This window comes from Epargyreus clarus, unplaced genomic scaffold (genome assembly GCF_041222505.1).
Source record: "Epargyreus clarus isolate Ecla_fem2 unplaced genomic scaffold, WU_Ecla_fem_2.2 ptg000032l, whole genome shotgun sequence".
NCBI classification, from domain to species: domain Eukaryota; kingdom Metazoa; phylum Arthropoda; class Insecta; order Lepidoptera; family Hesperiidae; genus Epargyreus; species Epargyreus clarus.
Genome location: NW_027332237.1, coordinates 3,781,950 through 3,804,188, shown reverse-complemented (window position 1 = coordinate 3,804,188; position 22,239 = coordinate 3,781,950). Strand labels below are relative to the sequence as shown.

The 22,239-nt window shown below is 36.8% G+C and overlaps 1 protein-coding gene across 1 annotated transcript in view; it reads left to right on the top strand.

Annotated features, from left to right (window-relative positions):
- Nucleotides 1-22,239, top strand: part of cyst (rho guanine nucleotide exchange factor 18 cysts) — a 69,316-nt gene that overhangs the window by 1,909 nt on the left and 45,168 nt on the right. Inside the window, 2 exon segments of the mRNA XM_073090076.1 lie at nt 1,314-1,375; nt 20,186-20,295. Of these exon segments, the coding sequence (XP_072946177.1) occupies nt 1,333-1,375; nt 20,186-20,295 (153 nt within the window). The 5' untranslated portion in view covers nt 1,314-1,332.

Sequence of the window (22,239 nt, the reverse complement as noted above, 5' to 3'; positions counted from 1 at the left end):
GTAGTGTCTCTAGAGTAGTATCAGAAAGGGTTTTACCACCTATAAAAAAATTCATAAATAAGTAATAGTATGGCATATAATAAACCATCTAAAAGCATCTGACAATATATAAGTGGCTGTAATGCAATATTCCATAATAGATAATTTATTTTATCAGTTAGAGATAAGCTCACAATTACATTGAAATAAACAGACAATTATCTGATGTATTTTTGCAATGTTTATAAATATTTTGTATCTTATTTTTATTGTCAACCCATTATTGTAACATTTCTAGATACCAGTTTCCTTAAAATGCGAAAAAGGGTAAAGATCAAAGTCATTCACCTTTTACTCTTGACATTCCTCTCCATAATTGGTCTATTGCTAATATTATATGTTACTAGCTGACACAGCAACCTTTATGTTGCCCTTATCACTTAGGGGTATGAAAAATAGATAGTAGCCGATTCTCAGACCTACTACATATGCATATAAAATTTGGTGAAAATCGGTAAAGCCGTTATGGAGGAGTACGGTAACTAACATTGTAACATGAGAATTTTATATATAAGATTATTATGTATTAGCAATACTATTTAAAAATATTGTTTTGAAATATATTATATTTCAAATGGTAAAAATAAGAAATGATGTAGTTAGGATGAAAATTTCAGATGAAAATTCAAACTGTGCACTCTATAGCGTTATAGTAGTCCCAAAGTGGTCCAAGTGGATCCCCAGGGGTCAACGTGCAACTCAAAGGTGGTCTATGTTGCTTTCAAAAAATGAGTGTCACAAGTTATAAGTGGGATTCCCAAAAAATTTATTCGATTTTAGGTAGTAAAGAAGAAATATTGACTCGTCTCTACCTATCAATGTACTATGGAGGCTTCTTTAATAATCTCTTTAGTTGTAGTACGCGCCTAACTGCTAGTCAGCTCTGAAGTTGTTGCGCACAACTACAAGCATATATTCCATAGAAACATAAGGGCATATTAACGCAACTATGTAACCATGGGTGAGAGCGGACAATAGACGGGTGCCGGGGGGTGCCCGTGCTATCTTCGTCCCGCTAATATCTACATTATAACACCATATTTAATTGACGCAACTCGTTTCCATATTCAGAGCGGACTAGCAGTTTGGCGAGGACTATAAGACACTACATATAAAAAAATATCAAAATGCCTTGCTGTCTTGATTTTGTCAGTAAAACCTTGTTTTAGCAGCATTGTGCATTTCAATGAAATAACCCCATAATTTAGTATTGATTAGTTGAATAATTATGTATGTGTAAGCGTTTATTAAAAGTTTTGTGATTTCTATTCCAGCTGTATTTCTGAAGAAACAATGAATGTGCCATCACAAGAGAATGCTGGATTATTGTCATCAGGTATGTAATTTTTTATATCTTATTTATTTATTTATATTTTGTGTCCATTTATTAATGATCAGTCTATTCAATATTTACCCGTCAAAGATAAAAAAAATATAATGTCTAGTAGAACCCTAATGTGTCTAGTAGGTCTAATGTTTTTCTTACCAAAGTTTGATCTCTGGTAGGAAATATTAACAAAATAAAGTGCTAAGTGAAACATTAATCAGATCAAATCAAATCAAAAAATTAAAGGTGGTGGTGGAAGGTCGTAAAACCCTTTGTGATTCGACTCCGGGCACCATCGCCACACCTATTTCTGCTTCATAACAGCAATGTTAAGCACTGCTGTGTTCCGGTTTGAAGGGTGTGGTAAGGGAGACATTTTTCCGAGGCGTACCACCTTAGTCCTCAGGGGTAGCGGCGCATCTGTGGCTGACTTCAGGTAGGAATATCGAATCCTATCTGGGGTTGATTACATATGTCCATGGGCGGCAGTAGCCACTTACCATCAGGTGGACTGCATGCTCGTCTGCTACTCTCATATTATAAAAAAAATTAAAACACAAATTAATATTAAACTTAAATTTTAAGTCAGAATGAAAAAAACGATACTTGTGATTGGGATTTTTTTTCTGGTAAAAATGTTCTTACATATGTTCGTACAATCTGAAAAAAGCAGTGATAGCCTAGTGGTTAAGAAACTCGGCCTCTCGATCGACGGATCCAAGGTTCAAATCCCAGGCACCACCTGATTTTTCAACGCAACCACGCACCTCTGATTTTTTCAAAGTTATGTGCGTATTAGAAATTAATTATCACTTGCTAAACGGTGAAGAGAAAACATCGTGAGGAAACCTGCATACCTGAGAGATTTATAAAAAAAAAATCACAAAGGTATGTGAAGTCTACCAATACGCACTTGGCCAGCACGGTGGACTATGGCCCAATCCTTCTCATTATGAGAGGAGACCCGTGCCCAGCAGTGAGACAGTAATGGGTTGATGATGTTGATGATGTACAATCTGAGCGTGTATTTTGGAATTCTTAGTTAGGATTTTTAATACATATTTCAACAACCAGAAGTATGTGGGTTACTTCTGACGACATAATAAACAAAACCTTTACTATACTTAACGCAATCCGCGCAAAAACCAGTGAAACCGAATACTTGTACAATACTATGGGAACACTGTCAACTATCATAGAATACTCTGTTACAGAAATATAGACCTTAAGTGATTAGTTCTACATTATACATAAGGCTAAAATTGCCCTGATTAATAACTGATAATGATTGACGGTGATTGTACTTTACCACCGTATTCAATACAGATAATGGTGATATTTCAAGAATGCAGCTCTATTGTTTACAACGAAACATATGGATTGCGTATTTACATGACCTTCTGTATTTTCCACACCTAAAACTATACTAAGTCATACAGGATACGACAGACCTGTGCTATGTTATCGGCATCTGTGCAAATAATTCGGGTATTTGAATATTTTGAATGGCTGCTTATAAATAAAAATATTTAGTTAGTATTCAAAAGTACCAGTATGGTTCGATTGGTGATCTACTACCGCCACAATTATTTCTAGATTGAAGCAGGTGAACGGGTGTGGATCTCTGCTGACTTACACATGAGGCGAGCATCTTAGTCTTCAGGATTGGCAATCTGTAATCGGCTTCTGTACCCTTACCATGAGTTTTCAAAATATCCCACGATTTTACGTTACGTTTACTCAATCCATTATTCTGTTCTGTTTGCTTCAGTAGACTGAGTAAACGTAACAATAAGTAAGTGCTCAAGTCTTTTTGTTTGCCTCACATGTTGGCAAAAAAGAGAGACGAAACATAAAGCGCCATTTTGTCAATTTAGACATTTAATGTTACGTTACTGACACTGTAGTTCTGATACAATCCGCTAGGGGCGCTGATTGGAATCTGTATGGGCAAATCCAAAACAGTCATATTTGTCAAAACGTAAAAACTCATATACGGTACTGATAGAAACCTCTGTTCTGTGTAGAGTTTGTTATTGGTTTTCATTGGCGATAGTGATAGTTTACCATCAGGTTGACTGTATTGCGTACTACTTCAGTGTTATAAAAAGTTATTTTGGCTATCCATAGGGAGTAGTCTTGAAGGTGGTAGAACTCTTTGTGGTTCGATTACGGCGGCACCACCGCCACACCTGTTTCTGCCTTATAATAACAGTGTTAAACGCTGCTGCCTGCTGTTCTAGTTTGAAGGCTGTGGTAAGGAAGACATACTTTTAAAAGGCGTTCCAGCTTAGTCCTAAGTAATACGTAATCCTATCTGGGGTTGATCACAGATGTCCATGGGCGGCAGTAGCCACTTACCATCAAGTTGACTGCATGCTCATCTGCTATTCCCATATTATATAAAAAAAAGTCTTAATATTACGGACATTTTTCACTTGTTTCACTAGAGACAACCAATGTATGACCGACGTTATGATCTGCCGTTATTATTCAAATAAGCGTGAAGATGATGCAAACAGGCATTGTTAGACAATGATGGTTTGATGTGTGTTAGAATTAATCTTTAGAAATCTCCGTAGTTCTCAGCCAGCCATTTATAGGGTACTAAATGGTATTTTTTTATTTGAGGCGCTACAGTTGGAATATATGGGTAGTACTTAGTACCTCTGCAAGAAACTGTCCATGTTAAGTAATGTTTTACTATATTTTAGATTGGCTATACTATACATGTAAATCTGGCGAAGATACCGTCTCTGGCCAAGCGCGAATGAACTTATTTATCTAAAATAAGTTTTCGTTAATAAAGTCTACTACATAAATCTCGTATTTTCTAACCACGTTTTACTATTTTCTTTAGTGTCATTAAACAAAAGGAATTTTTGATTCAATCTAATCTGAATTTTATTGCCGATCTCTATTCTTCTTAACATTTTACTACTGCGAGCGTGATACAAAATTTACCCGCAAACTTTACCTACACCGCAGACGTGAAATCGCAAATCTGGACGCCTTGACTAATTCATGGGCGAACATCTCTCTGAATTTTTCATGAGGCCGTGTGCATTTAATTTCGAAGCAACAGCGCCCTGTCCCCGAACTGGATGTGTGTCCAACTTTTTTGGAATACAATGTGGGATACATAAACATTGATGCATGCTACCTTGATAAGTGAAATAGAAAGATACTTCACTGCCTTAAAATTGAATGAAGCTACAAAAGCATAACATTATCATTAATTTTTTGAATAAAAAAGTACATTTTAGAGAAAAATTACGTATAAATAACGAATACTACGTAATTTACGTAATAAATAAAAAAGTGTTTTAAAAAAAATAGGGACATTTTAGAACGGAGACGTGGCAAAACTTGCGTGACAATTACAATTCTCAAAACTGTTTACACTTTCTTGTTAGGAGTGATCAATTTATGTATTTTATTCATATAAGCATGCTACTTTTAGCGTCGATGATTTGCTTTTTGCCGATTGCATTGATGCTGGGGTCGCGTTTTCGATACCACAAGGTATCGAAAACGCGAATATTATCGACTGCGTTGATGCTAAATCATGTTTTTACCATCCAGTTATAAATCCTTATTCCGGGCTACTTTCCTAGATACGTTTAAAAAATAAATAAATAGAAAGCAGCATATAGTTACATTTCTATTATTTTACGTACATTTCCTGCAGGACACGGGACAGTTGGTCACTTTGTTGGTGGGCCATTGAATAGTTCAGTTCGGTGTGGTTTCACACACTGACCAATTGTTGGCCCAAATGAGTTCGTCGTCAACGCAGGGTTGGCTCCAACGTTTGCGCCAACATTAGGACGGCCAGACGCTACAGTTTTTTGTGAGACGTAATAATTGAGCATGAAAATCATATTAGTTATCAAATTTATCGTTGCGAAAGAAAACATTTTTGACATCTTAAATCATAATATGAAACTGGTATAATAAAAACTTAGTTTAATGAAATTATTCTAGAAATTCTTGTAGGTATTATTAGTAAGTATGTAATAAGTATTCTAACTTCTCTAACATTCTAACAAAGGACATTACAGCATCGTATGAAACCACCCTAAAACGTAGATCAGACAGAAGGACCGTCGAACACGGACGAAGCCTATACACGAGACGTACCTAGCGACGTGAGGCACCATATGTACAGCCTGTGTGACCCTCGCCTTACAATGTGCGGTACACGAAATTCTAGTCTAAATATGACCTACCTTGGCTCGTCGTTGGCGCTGTTTGGGGCCAGGGTGACGTGGGCTTGGATCGATGGCGCGCCTGCGTAGCAACCCCGGCCCGTACAAAGGCTCGGCGGCCGCCAACTGAACTGCCCCTGTCAAAATAATACTCGGTTTTCGCGAATAAACCACGCGAATTAAACCAACTAACGTTTCTTTCGTATCAGTTAAAGAAATTAAACAGCAAACACAATAGTGGTTTATTGCGTTTGCAGGTTCACTTAATTGATTTACGCGAACTGCACTTGCGGGAAAAAAACACAGTTTCGTTAATCAATTGCTATGTGTGAGATTTAGTTGTTGCAGTGTTTTGATGTATGACTGATTGTTTCCGTGTGTCGCAATCGAAGATGTAGTCGGTTGGTAGTTCGGGTGAGTACAAAATCTACAAGTATCGTTTACTTGTTGCGCCCCGCGGTGTTACGTAATGCGACATTTTTATTTAGTGTAATGACCGTAGGTACTTGGAGTCGTAATAGATTTCTTATTGCCAACTATCTTTGTTAGTTTTGATTTGGTGGTTTAATTGATTTATTTGTATTGCGACCTCGGTTTTATAGTTTTTAGTTTAATTCAAGATTATTTATTACTCAATTAAAGCCATCTTGATGTTGTGTTCAGCCAATATTATTAATTGAAATTATTAATATTGTAACAGTATTAGTGTGCTTAGCTGTTGGAAAAATTAAAGCGAGCATACTCTCTTTAAAGTATGTCATAGGCAGTCCCCCCTTAAATGAGGGGGGGGGGGGGCATTAAGTTTCTACGACGCGTTTACCACCTTCCAAATAGGAGTAAAAGTGGAGTTGGCTGATTTGCGAATTAAAGTATCGATATGTGGACGTAGACTTGCCGTGCTCATACTTCGGTAGAAGACTAAAGAATTCATAAGCAATCAAGTTTAGTCCCAAAGGTATACTAACATTCGCGACAAGTGATTAATCCATTATTTATTGAAAAACAAAGCGATTGCATAGGTTAGCATCGTAATAATAAATAATACTAGCTTATTTATTATTATTATGTACCTTCAGGAGTTTATGTTTTCCATTTACAGGTATTTACAAGCCGTTGTATAGTTTGTTTGGAAATAAGCTAGCGTCTTTATATTTATGTTATTTAATACAATTATTGTTAAAACAATCATAATAGTTTTAGTCTTAAGCGTTTTTATATGATTATACCGAAGGTTAGAATGAAAGACAAAGGTGATGCCGCACTAATGTAGCGCTGCTCTTGAAGTGGCAAGCGATTAGAATAGGGGCTCTGGTAGTTGACTTTGCGAATCGAGATGGCGATAATCTGTAGTGGTCCCAATTTGTCGTTGATAATCGGAGCTGCTTGCACCGGGACGGGCCTAATGGACATCAAAAGCATAGTACGCCCACAAATTAGGTTCTTGTGCGTAGAAATCATACATAACCCAATATTTCCCTCAAAATATCGGGTACCTTTAGAAGATTTTCTCCCCGAAACTAAAAAACAAAAGAAAAAGGAAATATAGAGCTGTTGTGATAATGCTTTCGAACTAAGTCTTCAGGATAAATGTAGCTTTCTGTGGTCTAATTTACCTATACTAGACTTCTCTATTTGAGAGTACTTTAGCGTCCATTCGTGGCACTGACCACATAACATCAAGCGAATCAACTGCAAGTTGCTTGCTACTTTAGTTTCCAGATATTATGTGTAATTAGTATTTCAAAATTATTTATAATAATTATTTTAGGTGAATCAGTATTATATTATCTATGCATTTTTTGACACATTAGGTTCAAGATAAGCTCGGCCACGTTATTTTACCAGCAGTCATAAAACATGTTTACGTTCATCGTCATTAAATGCATTAAATAATGATTATAATCCAGAACATCCTACACGTGTAGTAGAACACGCCTATTTCTACCTAGTAACAGCAGTGTTAATTGCTATATTTCGGTTTGAAGGGTGATAAGCGAAATATACTTAGAGGCGTTCCAACTTAGTCCTCAGAGGTAATAATACATCTGTAGTCGAACTCAGGTAGGACTCTTTATCTTATCTGCGGTTCATTAAAGATGTCCACGGCAGTAGCAGCTTACATCAGGTGGCCTGCACGTTCGTTTGATACTCATTATTATAAAGAAAATATAACAAAAGGTCATTGATCCGACCTTATCAAGGATAGGATGAAAAATGAGTACCTTATAATCGTCGAAAACTACTTTTTCAAGTTATTGTTATTGTTGGTAAATGACTAATCGTCAGGCAGACTGTAATTATCCTAAGCACTTTAAAACAGACACCGTTATCATAAAGTACAACTAATAGATATGAAAAACGTCCCTCAGTGACTGCTACTGACCTCAAACACGAAGTTTGAAATCGATTCTGTACAAAATTCAGGCGCTGAACTCAGGAATACATTGCGACCTAATTGCATCGACGTATTCGAAGCTACGGATATTAACTTTGTTTGTGTACGTAGTTGAAAGTGACGGGCTTGGATGAAAGATACTTAAATTGGAGTTCTATTTGATTAGATAATTCCTATAAAGCAGTGATAGCCTAGTGGTTAAGAAACTCGGCCTCTCGATCGAGGGGTCCCAGGTTCAAATCCCAGGCACGCACCTCTGATTTTTCAGTTATGTGCGTATTAGAAATTAATTATCACTTGCTAAACGGTGAAGGAAAACATCGTGAGGAAAACCTGCATACCTGAGAGACTTAAAAAAAAAATTCAAAGGTATGTGAAGTCTACCTATACGCACTTGGCCAGCGCGGTGAACTATGGCCTAATCCTTCTCATTATGAGAGGAGACCCGTGCCCAGCAGTGGGACGTTAATGGGTTGATGATGATGATGATGAGATAATTCCTAGATGTGTTTCAGTAGAAAGTGTATTGAGGAGTACCTCAACTCATTGTTGTTTTGCTGCTGGGCGTGGGGCTTCAGATCTTAGAGTTTAGGACATAGTCCACTAAGTTTATGAAGTGCCTATTGCTACTTTGAGATAATTGATTGAAAGGGAAGTAGGTTTCCTCAATTTTTTTCCTAATACGGTATTCCAAAGTCGAAAGGAAGTTGCACGTCCAACAGAGAGGACGAAATTCATACAATTATTACCATTTTGACAAAATTCGCCCATACCATAATTTATATATTTTTGCGTACCTATTAGTGTTCTGAGCGACAAAAGTGGAGTGTCTAATATGATCAAAGTGGCATTTCTTCTTGTATTACCCGAAAAAGCGACGCTTCTCTGCTGCTAAGACAGAAATTGTGATGACAGCACTTGTGAAACAATAGTGTATAGTTGCCTGGGGATATTGAACAACTTTGTCTTTTTCATAATATAGGAGTAGCAGACGAGCATGCAGTCCACCTGATGAGAAAGTGGCTACTGCCGCCCATGGACATCTGTAATCAACCCCTGGTAGGATTAAATATTCCCACCTGAGGTCGGCCACAGATGCACCGCTACCCGTGAGGACTAAGCTGTAACGCCTCGGAAAAGTATGTCTCCCTTACCACACCCTTCAAAACGGAACACGGCAACGCCTAACACTGTAGCTGTTATTAGGCAGAAATAATCCGTCTATTAAGATACTACTCTTTCAAGTCACTACGAAAGGGTCTTTCGTTTAAGATAAAGATAAAACGTAATATCATAATCGGCCTTACTAGGTACATCCTTTTAACTAAAACCCGAAAGCGCTTCACTGACCACAAGAAAACACTAGTTGAACACTAAAACCTTTAGTTAAATATAGTAACGCCTCCAATATACTATCAATACCCGTTCTACGCTACTTTGAAATATCGATTTATGTACCAAAAGCGCTCTGTAATGTTTCAAAATGGCGGACACTTCTGACTGCACTTAGATATAACTATCCCATTCATTCCATTAGTTTTCTTGCCCTTAAGGGTCCTTACCCTTCTACAAGGGTTCTAGAAGGGTAGATAGATCTCTTTCTGATTCGAATTCGAAGGCACCACCGCCACACCTCTTTCTGCCTAATAACGTCAGTAAGCTCTGGTGTGTTTTGAAGAAGCGTTTAAAGGGTCTGGTAAGGGAGATTCACTTTTACATAACCTTCTAAATTACTCCTTAGGGACAGCTAAGCAACTATGGCATTTTTTGTAAACGAGGGCGAAACCTTCGAAAGGTAGCCGGTGCCGTGGGAGCGACACAGGGTTATGTGGGTTTCTGTCTGGCATTTACAACGCTATGCGACCACACATACTTCCTTCCCGGGGTCAGTTGCTACACGGTTCGATCTTCCACTCTCGCCGCAACTCGCAACCCCGGAGCCCACATTTAGTCGCCTCTTACGACAGGCTGGGGATACCGTAGCCCTATTCTGGTCCTAGTGCTACAGGGACAACTGTGGCCTACCTCTCTTAAGACTCGTCTTATCTGGAATTTAATAAAAAAAGACCTTGGACAGTTGCCAATTACCATCAGGTGGACTGCATGCTCGTTTGCCACAACAGTCTATAATATCAAAAAGTACTTCAGGTGCCCCTAGTTGCATAGTCAATTAAAAGGTATGAAGGTAAAAATCCAATATTGCCTCGAATCCGCTACGTAAGCTCCCGTTGGATTTTATGAAGGCTCGCTGTGTGCGCGAGTGTATCATAAAAGTGTGTGTACAATGTACGGAATGGCTTTGAGTTTTCATTTCGTTGGAGCAACAAAAAATTTTTCGTAAGCGTTTACTGAAGTATATTTTTGGTTTATGAAACACGTTTTTTTTATAAATAGGATTTTTATTCGTTGGTTTTGTAATTACGTAAATGATGAGTAGATTGATAATTTAGTTGGGGTTTTATGCAGTAATGTTCTACATAAATATTTCTATCTATTCAGGTACAGATAGATTTATAATACAAAACTTACATTACATCGAAAACTCGTCTATTTTTTTATATAGCCAATTTGCATACCTACTAAAATTATAATTACAGTTATGACTTAATAATACAAGAATGTAAGTTATCCGGAAATGATTTAAAAAGCAATGAAGTAGTAATAGCCTAGTGGTATCAATTTTGTTCTCTCCCAGTGATTTTCAGACGATCAAATCTCACACAGGCACTTAATTCGAAGCTATCTACAAGTTTATTATCTTAATTATAACAAGAATAACATTTTAACTTTTACAATATTACTTTTTTTTAAGAAACGCAGATTCGTAATAGTTTTTTTGTTTTGTGAAATGTATCCACTCGCCTTTTGCCAGCTTATTGGACTATGGCCTAAATACTCTTCAACAAGCGCTCAGGACGGCCACTGGGTTTTAGTGCGGTAAAAATCCCACGTAATTCGGCGTCGCTCCCACGTCGTCGGGTACCTTTTGAAGGTTTCCCCCTCGAAAACAAAAAAGATATGCTATGGTATTAAAAGTAAAGTAAAATAAAGGTATGTTTGCATAGCGTTTATTGACTGAATGTATAGTTAAAAACTTTACAGACAAAATAAGCTGTCTGTTGTTTGTCTTCTAGTATTTGTTGACTATAAACGATCGTCAGGGTTAAAGGTTGCGAAAAAAATGTCCCCCGGCTGTAACTTTCGTAACAAAACGTCGTAAAGATATAAACTCGACCATAAACAGAGACGTGGCCAAACCGCTTTCAGTTAGCTCACTAACATTAAAATTCTATTAAATATCACTTAGATCCTCTACTACATTGTTCCCCTGACTTTTTATGATCGAAGCTAACTATTTTGTGAAAATAGATTTTTATGGAATACTAAACTCTATTTTGCTGGATATTCGCTTATAGTTTTAACTACCGAGGCCTACAATTGTGTTCACGATTAAAGATCTAAAAAAATAAACTAGTAGGTGTTAGAAATTTTCGGCTATTGACTTTGGAGGCACTATCGTTAGGTTTATTTTTGTATAATAACTGCAATGTTGAGTGCTGCTTTGGTCAGGTTAGAAGGGGGCGTGGTTAGTGATAGTCTAGTTAACCACTAGTTAGTAGTTTTTTAACCAAAAACTCAGCCACTTGATCGAAGGGTTCGAGGTTCAAATCCCAGGCACGCATATCTGATTTTTCAATGTTATGTGCGTATTAGAAATTAATTATCACTTGCTTAAAGGGTGAAGGAAAACATCGTGTGGAAACCTGCATACCCGAAAAATCTTTAAAAAAAGTTTTTAAAGGTATATGAAGTCTACCAATACGCACTTGGCCACCGTGGTGGACTATGGTCTAATCCTTCTGAGAGGAGACCCGTGCCCAGCAGTGGGACAGTAATGGGTTCATGATGATGTTGATGATGTGGTTAGTGAAACCCGTGAAACCTACTTATACGAAGAATTCCCACTAAAGTCTTCAGGGACAGCAACGCATTTGTCCATAGGCGGCAATGGTCGCCTACCAATAGATAGTCTAAAGGTTCGTTTACTGTCTCTATATTGTAAAAGTTTGTAATCAAGGAGAATAACTAATAAATTATTCCGTAGTATTTTCTGTTATGAATTTATACTACATTTCACTACGTTAGATTACCGTGGTTTATAAAACATCACCACACTGTTTTTTCTACCATCAACAATTCTATGGAATCCATAAAGCCAATGGCTATGAACATCACAGTATTAACGAAAACGGAAAATTGCTACATCGCCACAAATACGTTTAATGTCACGTATGTCACGGAACAAAAGGGTAAAATAACACTAGCAGTAATGTCCATGTGGCACGACAAATTAGGCATGTCGGATTACGACGGGCGGAGAATGAACGCACGAAACACTTACTTAGTGAATTGTTACCAGGTGCCGCGTAATTAGGCTTAAGTGGACTAATTTTATACGGAAACCTCCGAAGTTTTTTCGAAAATAATAGACGTAAACTTCTTATCCATTTATATAAATATTTTTTTCAAGGTTGACAAACGTTTAAGACGATAATTTAATTCGAACGAATGATCATAATAAGGCATTATCTGATTATAATGCACTCATTATTGAGGAATGCAGTGTAATGAAAGACCGATACGCGACAGAAAGGCTTGCTTTACAGTTAACCGATAAGACAAACGCGCGGACGAGTGATAATGACCAGCCTTACGTAAATGAGGACATATTTAATATATGTACACTAATATGTATAGTGAAAGAACTGTAGACAATATATGAATCACCTTTGAGTAGGTTTGACCGCATAATTGACATTGTAATCTTTTGGGACTAAAAAAATCTATGAGGGCCTTACATTATAAAAATAATATTAAACTGCTGCATTTTAGTTTAAAGGAAGACATATTTATAAGAAAAATTCCAAGTTAGTCCTCAGGGCAAAGCATGTTTGACGGATCGTAGGTAGAACTTTAATCCATATTGGGGTTGAATATTAATGACCATGAGCTGTAGTTTCCACTTCAGATAAATTGCATGCTTGTCAGCTACGTGAAGAAATATTTTTGCTTTCATAACAAAAATTCAACTTTATCACCCGGTTCAATTAGACAAGCGGATAAAGTTGCATATGTAAATTGAGATAATTAATCTTGTAATCTTAAGCCGTCAGTAACGAGTGGTGTTTGTTAACATTATATATATTTAATTGGACCAAAAATTATAGGAGCTAGCGTACGATCCTGTGAAACGTTTGTTAACATTATATATATTTAATTGGACCAAAAATGATAGGAGCTAGCGTACGACCCTGTAAAACCCCTGCGTGTGAACAGGATGCTGGTTGTTGGTTTCGAGTTTCACGTCGCCGGTTTGTAGACTTATTGCCTTTGATTTAAAAACGTAAATTAATATTATGGTAACCGTTTGTGATGATTACTGATAAAATGGTTCCTTTATAGGGGTTTTGTGTAGAAAACCTATACTTTTAATAATTCTACGCAATTCGATTGTTCTGTATGCCTTATTTGTGAGTCTTTTGAATAGATAACAAGAACCCAATATTCATACAAGGAACGTATTTGTTTTAGTATTTTAAATTTTTGAGTCAATCGTAAAAGCGGTGAATTTACATCAGATTTCATATTATTTATAATCTGTTTTTGTTTTGTTACTTTATTTGCGAGTTTGCAATATATTCAAACTGCTAATACAAAATAAGTATCTGTGTATGTGTCTTGTTTTGCTACGGATCCGGAAACTAATGAAGGTGTTTTATTTAAATCTTTGTTGCGCCAGTACGACTCGAAGTTGTCCAGTTGTTTTTAGCTGAACTTATTACTTTTCTCTATTTTATATGTAAGATCAAATCTTAGTGTAATTAACTTTTAATCGGTACTTTCTTGACAAAAATGAAATCTAATATCTAAGTCATTAGCAAATTAAAGGATCATGTTTCCAAATCTATGTGTTTTCGTTTATATACTGAAATACGTATTTTCGTAAGCCGATATTTGCTTGCCGTACGCCGTAATCCGTAATATATCCACACTCGACAATTTCGTTAATTGGATCTCAGGAATCAATCTATCGGAAAATGGTTGGTATGCAAATTGGTAAACATCGAGTATTCTAATTAATGTCTCATTGCGTTACATAACTCGATAAACTGGATCAGAGGTGTCATGTCAATGGAATTGCTGATTGCAGATTAAGGATCAATCGGTCATGATCTCAGATAGACTCGTCTAATAAATATTTATGCCGTCGACTCAATCTAAATCTAAACGATCCATTATTTTATGAGCGAGAATGTCGTGTTAATAAAATATATCTCGTTGATAATAATAGAATTCTCTTAAGGTTGTGTGGGATGTTGTGGGACGATCTGGGTGTAAGACAAGGATTCGTCGTGAAAGTATAGCACTGAACTCGTAAGATTAAATTTATATAGTTTGTCAAGTTGAGTGAAGATTATGTGAATAGCGAACACAATGGTTTGGGGTTTTATCTCGCATCAAGTTTATAATACGCATTAGCAATGAAATTTAGTTACCCGACTTTCTAGTGTCTGCTTTTCTCGAATTTGATTGTGTGAAACGTTGGTTTATACGCCTTCGCAAATGTGATGCTTTACTTTTAGCTGCTTCTGTGTTAAAGTTACGTTATAACATCTTTAAAGAAACGACGTTTATTTGAGTTGTGAATACAAAAATTGTAGGGCATGAATGAGTATGAAAGGAATTACTATTTCTTTAAAAAAGACTTTTTACACTCATGGCCCCACCCTACAATTTCCTGTATCGTGGATGCCATGAACACACACAAAGGCGAATACACAAACACTCGGGCCCAGAACAGATATCTTAATTCATCATTAAAATATATGTCTGGTCGGGGATCAAATCCGGAACTCTTTGCGGTGACCGGTCCGCCACGCAGGTCCTTGGCATAATTGCATCGGTAATGAAATTTTAAAGTACTGTCGCCCGACGATATCGGTACAATTTTTAACCGATATTACCACTCACATTAACTTTGAAATGAGTGTTATCTGTATTACCTTACGTAACCATGTCTATATAATTCGATTACAATAATAGAAGCTCCAAAATCACATAAAAATACCGTTTTATGTGATTAACCTACGGCTACTAATTAACCACTTTTACATTTAATGTTGCCAAACCAAACAATTCCATTACGATTTCTCTACAAGCATCTTGTTTTGTATAAAATTGTAATTTAGATACACATTTCCTGACCGTTAGCTATTAAGTGATAAGAGTCCATGATCGACAAGATTTAGTCGCAGCTCACTGTTCGATAGAATATAGTCTTTCGCAGGACATTACGGTATGCTCAAATCTACTCGATCTCGAGATTTATTAGAGTTACAACGGAAATTATGAGTATTTTTGTAGTGTTTCAATTTCAATTTTTTCATAGTTTAACCATAGTTTTGATTTGCCTAAAACTACCTGAATACTGAATGATTTGTTGTTGTTGTGCTGAAGCTCTGTCTTTTATGCATAATCATTCATTATTTCATTATATGATCTGAAAATAATAGTTTACTTACCTACCAAGCCCAGGATTCAAAGCAGGCGTCCAATATTGAAGGCTTTATTTCATACTACTACACGCTTATTCCTTCTAACAATAATAGTGTTAAATTATGTTATTTTAATTGCATCTAACATAGTTTACCGTTTCATTACCAGATCGCGTCGCGATGAAATTTTATCGCCTATATCGTGTTGCGTGATACCCCTCTAAAGTTCCCATAAGAAAACTAGATATTTATGACATATGTCCCACTGTGGCCATTCCTGCGTCGTTCGAATGCTTTTCATCTTTATCGAGCATGTCACATTATAAAACCCTTGTCAAATAAGGTCTTGGTCGAGAATGGTTACAGTAAAATGTATTAGGTTCTGTTTTGCTATTGACTTCAAGAGAATAGCAAGGATGGATGGATTGATTTATATTAGCGGTTAAAAAAGCATATTAGATAATGAATTTACTTAGACTAATGAATTAATAGATAACCTCATTATACTCTTTCTAAAAATCTTTGTAAACATTTGTTATTTCCATCACATCACTGAAGATTCTTTGGAATATTTAAGCAAAGTGATGATTACATAGTAAAAGGGAGAGTTTGGGAGTGTTTTAAGTTACTAATTACGTACAGTTTTGCGCGTTTAATTGGGCAGTAGACACCTTGTTAACTGCTGTCGTGTTCAACAAATTTCGCTAAGTTCCCTATTTTTATAACACGATACCAAAGGGAGATATGTAAATTTACCTTATTGATTTATTCATTTATTTTTAATTTTATCTACTCAAAATAACAAATAAAGACTACGTTTTGTAATATCAAAAGAAATGACATATTTCTAATTTAAAGCAGTTTTAAATTTTTCGTTAATCTATATGCTGTAAATGAAAAGTATTAAACTGAAAGTCCAAACGGATATTTTAAGCAATGAAACAGGAGAGAAACATAGCCGATTTTTTATTAATTTGATAAATTCTATAGACTGGCATAAAAATGAATTACGCGAGGAAGCTGGATTTCATTAAAAACTAATCTTGATGAAATCAGCAAACAGACAGACAGAGCTTTCAGAACTCGACCCACGTAGACTTAGATAGTAACAAAACACATTTCATTCGGACAATTGTTCTATAACTAGAATAGAGCGCCACTAACGGAAGCTTCATAAAGTCAGTGTCCCGTTCTCTCGACCCATGAAAGGTTTTCATTTCTGATACAGTTTGGTTAGAGAATCATTGTGCTCGGAACATTGTCCACTTGACACGATAGCAGTGTTCCACTCGACAGAGTTTTGTATGGCTCGTCTTGATTTTTAGATAGCACTAAATGTAATGTCAACTTTAATACATTTAGGTTTCAAATACCATTTATGGGCATTTCATTAGAGAATGATATTTGGAAAGTTTTCAGGATGCGTTATGCTTTTTGCAATGATTGATGAATTGATCAATGTTTTAATTTATCATAAAAGCAACGCTGACTTTTAGATTTGCATCTTTTTTTATAATGTGCAATGTATTATACAAATATCACGTGATACATCGGCCAAACTAATTAATCGTACTTACTCTTATTTGAATTCAAAATATTTTATAAATCAACCAAGATAGAAGAATTATGAACGTCATTACTAAACAAAATTGATTAAAAGAATATTTATGATTTTTTCTGACGTCTCATACGCTGCTCATAAGTATATCACTGCTTTATTCGATTTGACGAGGGTCTACATCCGCTGGTCATGCCTTTACGTTTAGGGGTGTTCGTTGCAACCTTGACCCGCGTTGTAACCGGGTCATGCTCTGCCCGCTCCGTGATTACGTGCTTTGTTTGGTGTTAAGGAAGCCGAGGGGCTGTCTCGTTTGCGTTGCTAAATGGCGCACATTAGCGAAATGAATGCAATCGCTGGTAACGCTTTGTGAATTGAATTTCAGCTTTTGTAACTTTTGTGGGTCAGATAGGGCTGCATAAAGCGGGCAATGTACTTTTTTTTTGGAAATAGGCCAGCGTTTGACCTCTCGTTTGGTCTCTTACTTGATAGATAGATATTATGTGGACTAAAAAGAGGGACGGTGGCCTACAAATACTTTATTCACCCTTGTCTTAAAGGAATCCGGCACACGCCTTTTAGCAAAAATGAGAATTTTAAACTTAAAATTTATGTATTTTGCCTTTTTGGTTTCTCCATAAATCGACATAGGTCTTGTCGGGTTAGGTCTTGTCTACTCATGGGGGATTTATGGCCAGCAATTAAACATAAAAATAATTTGTTATTGTTATACCCTCATAGGTATAACAATAACATATTATTTTTATCGTACGATACGTAAAATCTTTTCAAAAAATATCCTCTACCGAAATTAAACGTCATCTACGAATTAAGAATGTGATATCGTATATCACGCTTATGCTCGGGAATACTGCAGGTATATCTTCTTACTAGGGTCGTCTTCATTGAAGCACAATTAATGACGACATCCGCTATCGCTGCCTGTCTCGTGGACGTGCACATCCGACTGGACTCAATATCCTGTTCCCGGTACTATAGCCTTGCTTCGTGACAGCAGGTGTACTTCTGAACCACATTTATTTTTGCCTAATAACAGCAGTGTTAACCGCTGCTGTGTTCCTTTTTAAATGGAGATATTCGAGGCGTTCCAACTTAGTCCTCAGGCGTATAAACGCACGTGGAAGGAATCTTATGTGGAGTTGATTATGTCCATGGGCGGCAAAACTGCCTGGCTAACTGAATGCGAACTAACGCTTAGAAGATGTTGGTGACCAGCTTTGCTCGTTGCAAAAAAAATAATGTTTTCCCAATCTTGGATATGTACAAACATTGATATGTGGATAAGTGCAAATAAATTGTAATTACGACCGCGCACTTTAACTATATTCACCTGTTTAGATTGAAAACAGATATTAGTTTCCGCTTGACGGTTGCTCCCGTCGGATAACTTCCCACCGGAGATTGCGAGGTATTATGGATTTATGAGCATCCATCTTATGGTTGTAAGTTACGCCATAATCCTTGTTTCATATCGGTTAATGCAGTAGGACAATAATGGAACTAAATTCCGTTTTCAACTATGTTTTAGTTTTCTGAGTTGTGATTGACTGAATAGAGAGTTATGGAAAAAAAGTGTTTCTTAAAATGTAATTACATCTTAACATACGATTGCTGATACAAATTAGATATGACTTTTATACGAAAATTGTGGAATTGATAGAAAAAATGTTTTACTTCAAAATATTTAGCGTTCTTGTGAAGATATCGAAAAATCGCACGGGGATGAGCGCTGAATAACGGGATGGTTACGTTTATACCCTTTGGGAGGCTTTGGGTAGGTACAGAACCCTTAAAAATTAACTAATGTCTAAACTCTAAAGTAATGATAATATATAACGCTTACTAGTTTCTTAGCCCTTAGGAAGACCTTCCTGTTCCTAGGAAGACTCAAATCCATAATTCCAAATCGTCATTTAATTAGTGCCTGACTGAAGATTAAATAATAATATCTTTACATGTACACAGTATGACGTCACGGGATCTATAAAAGTAATAGACTTTTATTTACAGTATTACGTGCTCATGAACTTCGAATCCGGAATTGTATTCAACTAGTCAACTCGGAGTTATCTGTGGAAATGGCAGTTGTTTGTCGTTTCGATACTGGCAGCCACTCTTTGTGTAACGACAGTCTACCGACGAACTTTGTTTCTTGAACTTTTGTTGCTTTGTTTGGCAGAGCTTTGTGCTCTGATGATACTCGTAGCTAGATGTAAATATGTTTTACATATCTTTATTTAATACAAAAATAATAATCCTCATCAACCCATTTAACTGTCCCACTGCTAGGCACGTGTCTCCTCTCAAATTGAGAAGGATTAGACCCTAATCCACCGTTCTGGCCAAGTGCGTATTGGTAGACTTCACATAACTTTGAAATTTTTTTTTAAGATTTCTCAAGTATGCAGGTTTAAGTAAGTAATAATTATTTCTAAAACGCACATAACTTTGAAATATCACATATGAGGGCATGGGATTTGAACTTCGGAACAGGCCGAGTTTTGAACCACTAGGCTATTACTGCTACTAAAAATTGCCCCGAATCTGGATCATTTCTATCATAATCGAGAAAGGCTTCTTTTAACCCTGAAGTTATCTGAGTTAATTCACTCAGAAAAGTAGGTTATCAATTCTACCCGTATAGATTTAATATTGCTAGATTTACATAATATTTCTAATTGTTGAATTTCAACAATAATCGCTGCTTCATTAGAGAATACGAGCAGGTTTACAAGCGTGCTCGAGTGAGTACTTGCGTGCGTGTTTGCGTGTGTGCCACCACGTATGCATGTATCAAACAAACTTGAAGAAGCGAGTAGTTTAACAGCTACCCAGGAATACAACAGGATTGGACGGATTGATATCTTCTTAAAGATGATTTATTTTTATTATTTTCAATTATAAACGGACTTTTTCGCTGGGCGAACATATCATTCCGTAAAACCACAATACAGAACAATCCATACATCATAAATTAATTATATGTACCACTATGTAAAATTATATAATATTTACGATGTAAATAGCGATGATGACGATAAATAATGTTGATTTAAAAATGAATTTGTTTGTTCGCAGACGAGGGCGGCGGCAGTTCGGACTCGCGGTCGGACAGCAGCGAGGACGAGGTGACGGAGCACGTGGCGCGCGCCACGCCGCCGCCCATCATGGCCGCCGCCAGGGCTCAGGTGATGCACCAATACTACCACTACCACTACCAATTGATTAAAATATTAGGAACAAAGGAAGTTGTAGAGAATTGCAGAGTCCGTGCGGTTAGCCACCCCCGCGGGTGCCAAGTAGGGGATATACAAAGTGTTATACTAAAGAGTGTTTGTTTAAGTGCTTTAAAAAGGGTGTGTGATGTAGATTCTTAAGGAGGTTCACCGAAGTTCCCGAGATTGATGGTAAAAAAGGGCAAATGCAGTCTACAAACAATATTACTGTTATTATTTTTATTGCCAAAATGTATAAATGGTAGGCCCAATGGAGAAGGATTTGATCAAAATAACACAACTGGTCCGCTATTGTCCGCTGTATAGCACTATTGCCACTTTGTAGCACATTGAACACGGAGGTATTAATGCGCAAACCATAAGTCAATAGTTCTAAACATTGTTTCATACGTGGGTACCATCTGACCATCTGACATCTGACATCTATACAAGTGTGACCTAGCAACTAGCCTATTCCGTGAACAGCTGTAATATGCCGGGTTAATGTCATGCTTGGGGTATAATATTAACAGCTCAACGAATAATGGGAGAACTATGGCAAAGTGGGTTTTATTTATTGCCTTAAGGACGGCCTTGTGGCGATATCGTCGCCATCCATATAAAAAGCAAAACGCATTTCTCAGAAATAGCCATTGGTTTGTCGGTGTGATGACTGCAGGCAAGAATATAGTTTTACCTCTTTGCTGATGTCCATGGACCCTGAGAAGGTGGTAGAACCCTTTGTGGGTCGACTCAGGCGGCACTACCCCCACACCTATTTCTACCTAATAACAGCAGTGTTAGGCGCTGCTGTGTTGCGGTTTGAAGGGTGCGGTAGGGAAGACAGACTTTTCCGAGGCGTTCCAGCTTAGTCCTCAGGTGTAGCAGCGCATCTGTGGCTGACCTCAGGTAGATATATCTAATCCTATCTAGGGTTGATCACATAAGTCCATGGGCGGCAGTAGCCACTTACCATCAGGTGGACTGCATGCTCGTCTGCTACTCCTATAATATAAAAAAAATGTAAAGACTGAATATAAAAATCAACCAGGCAAAATTTACTCTGGCGCAATTTTAATTTGAAAGTGGTACCTATAATCCTCTGGTTCGACTCCGGCGGCACCATCGCCACGCCTATTTCTGGCTAACAACAGCAGTGTTAAAAGTTGCTGCGTTCTAGTTAAAAGCGTGTGGTAAGGAAGAAATACTTATCCGAGGCATTCTAGCTACGTCCTCAGGTGAAGCTGCACATTTGTAGGCGAGCTCAGATAGGAATCTTATCTTATTTGGGGTTGCTTACAGATATCTATGGGCGGCAGTAGCCACTTACCATCAGTACTGGATAATCATCTGCTACTCATATATTATAAAAAAATCAAGACTCGCAAGAGGAAATGCAAATAGACTATAATTAGAATAGAGATAGAGATAGGAATTTACTTTTTTTTTAAAATCCAAACAATAATATGGCTTATATATTCAAAATATAAGTAATTTTTGCCATCTTCATAAATCAACTCACTTATAATATGGAACTAATAGGATTTATAACAATTGATAGGAATCGAATAAATTAGCTACCATTCAACGTGCATTGGTTTCATTAGAGTTATTGTATCAGAGATAAGTATTTAGGTCGATGCATTTTCAATGACGTAATAGGCATGCCCTTTTGGTTTGGTTAATTATTTTCAATGGCTTTTGATTATTTGGAATTAGTTCTCTAGCTCATGAGAGTTGTTTGATCTACTTAACTCATTATTTATTTGACGTGAGTTTGCATTATGTTGGTTTTCAGATAAAATTTAATTCGAATAATTGAGTAGTTGGGTATGGTTGGTAATGGTATATGGTATAAAATGTAATTAAGGGGTTAAAGTTAAGATTTACTGTAGGTACTCGATGGATCTATAAATG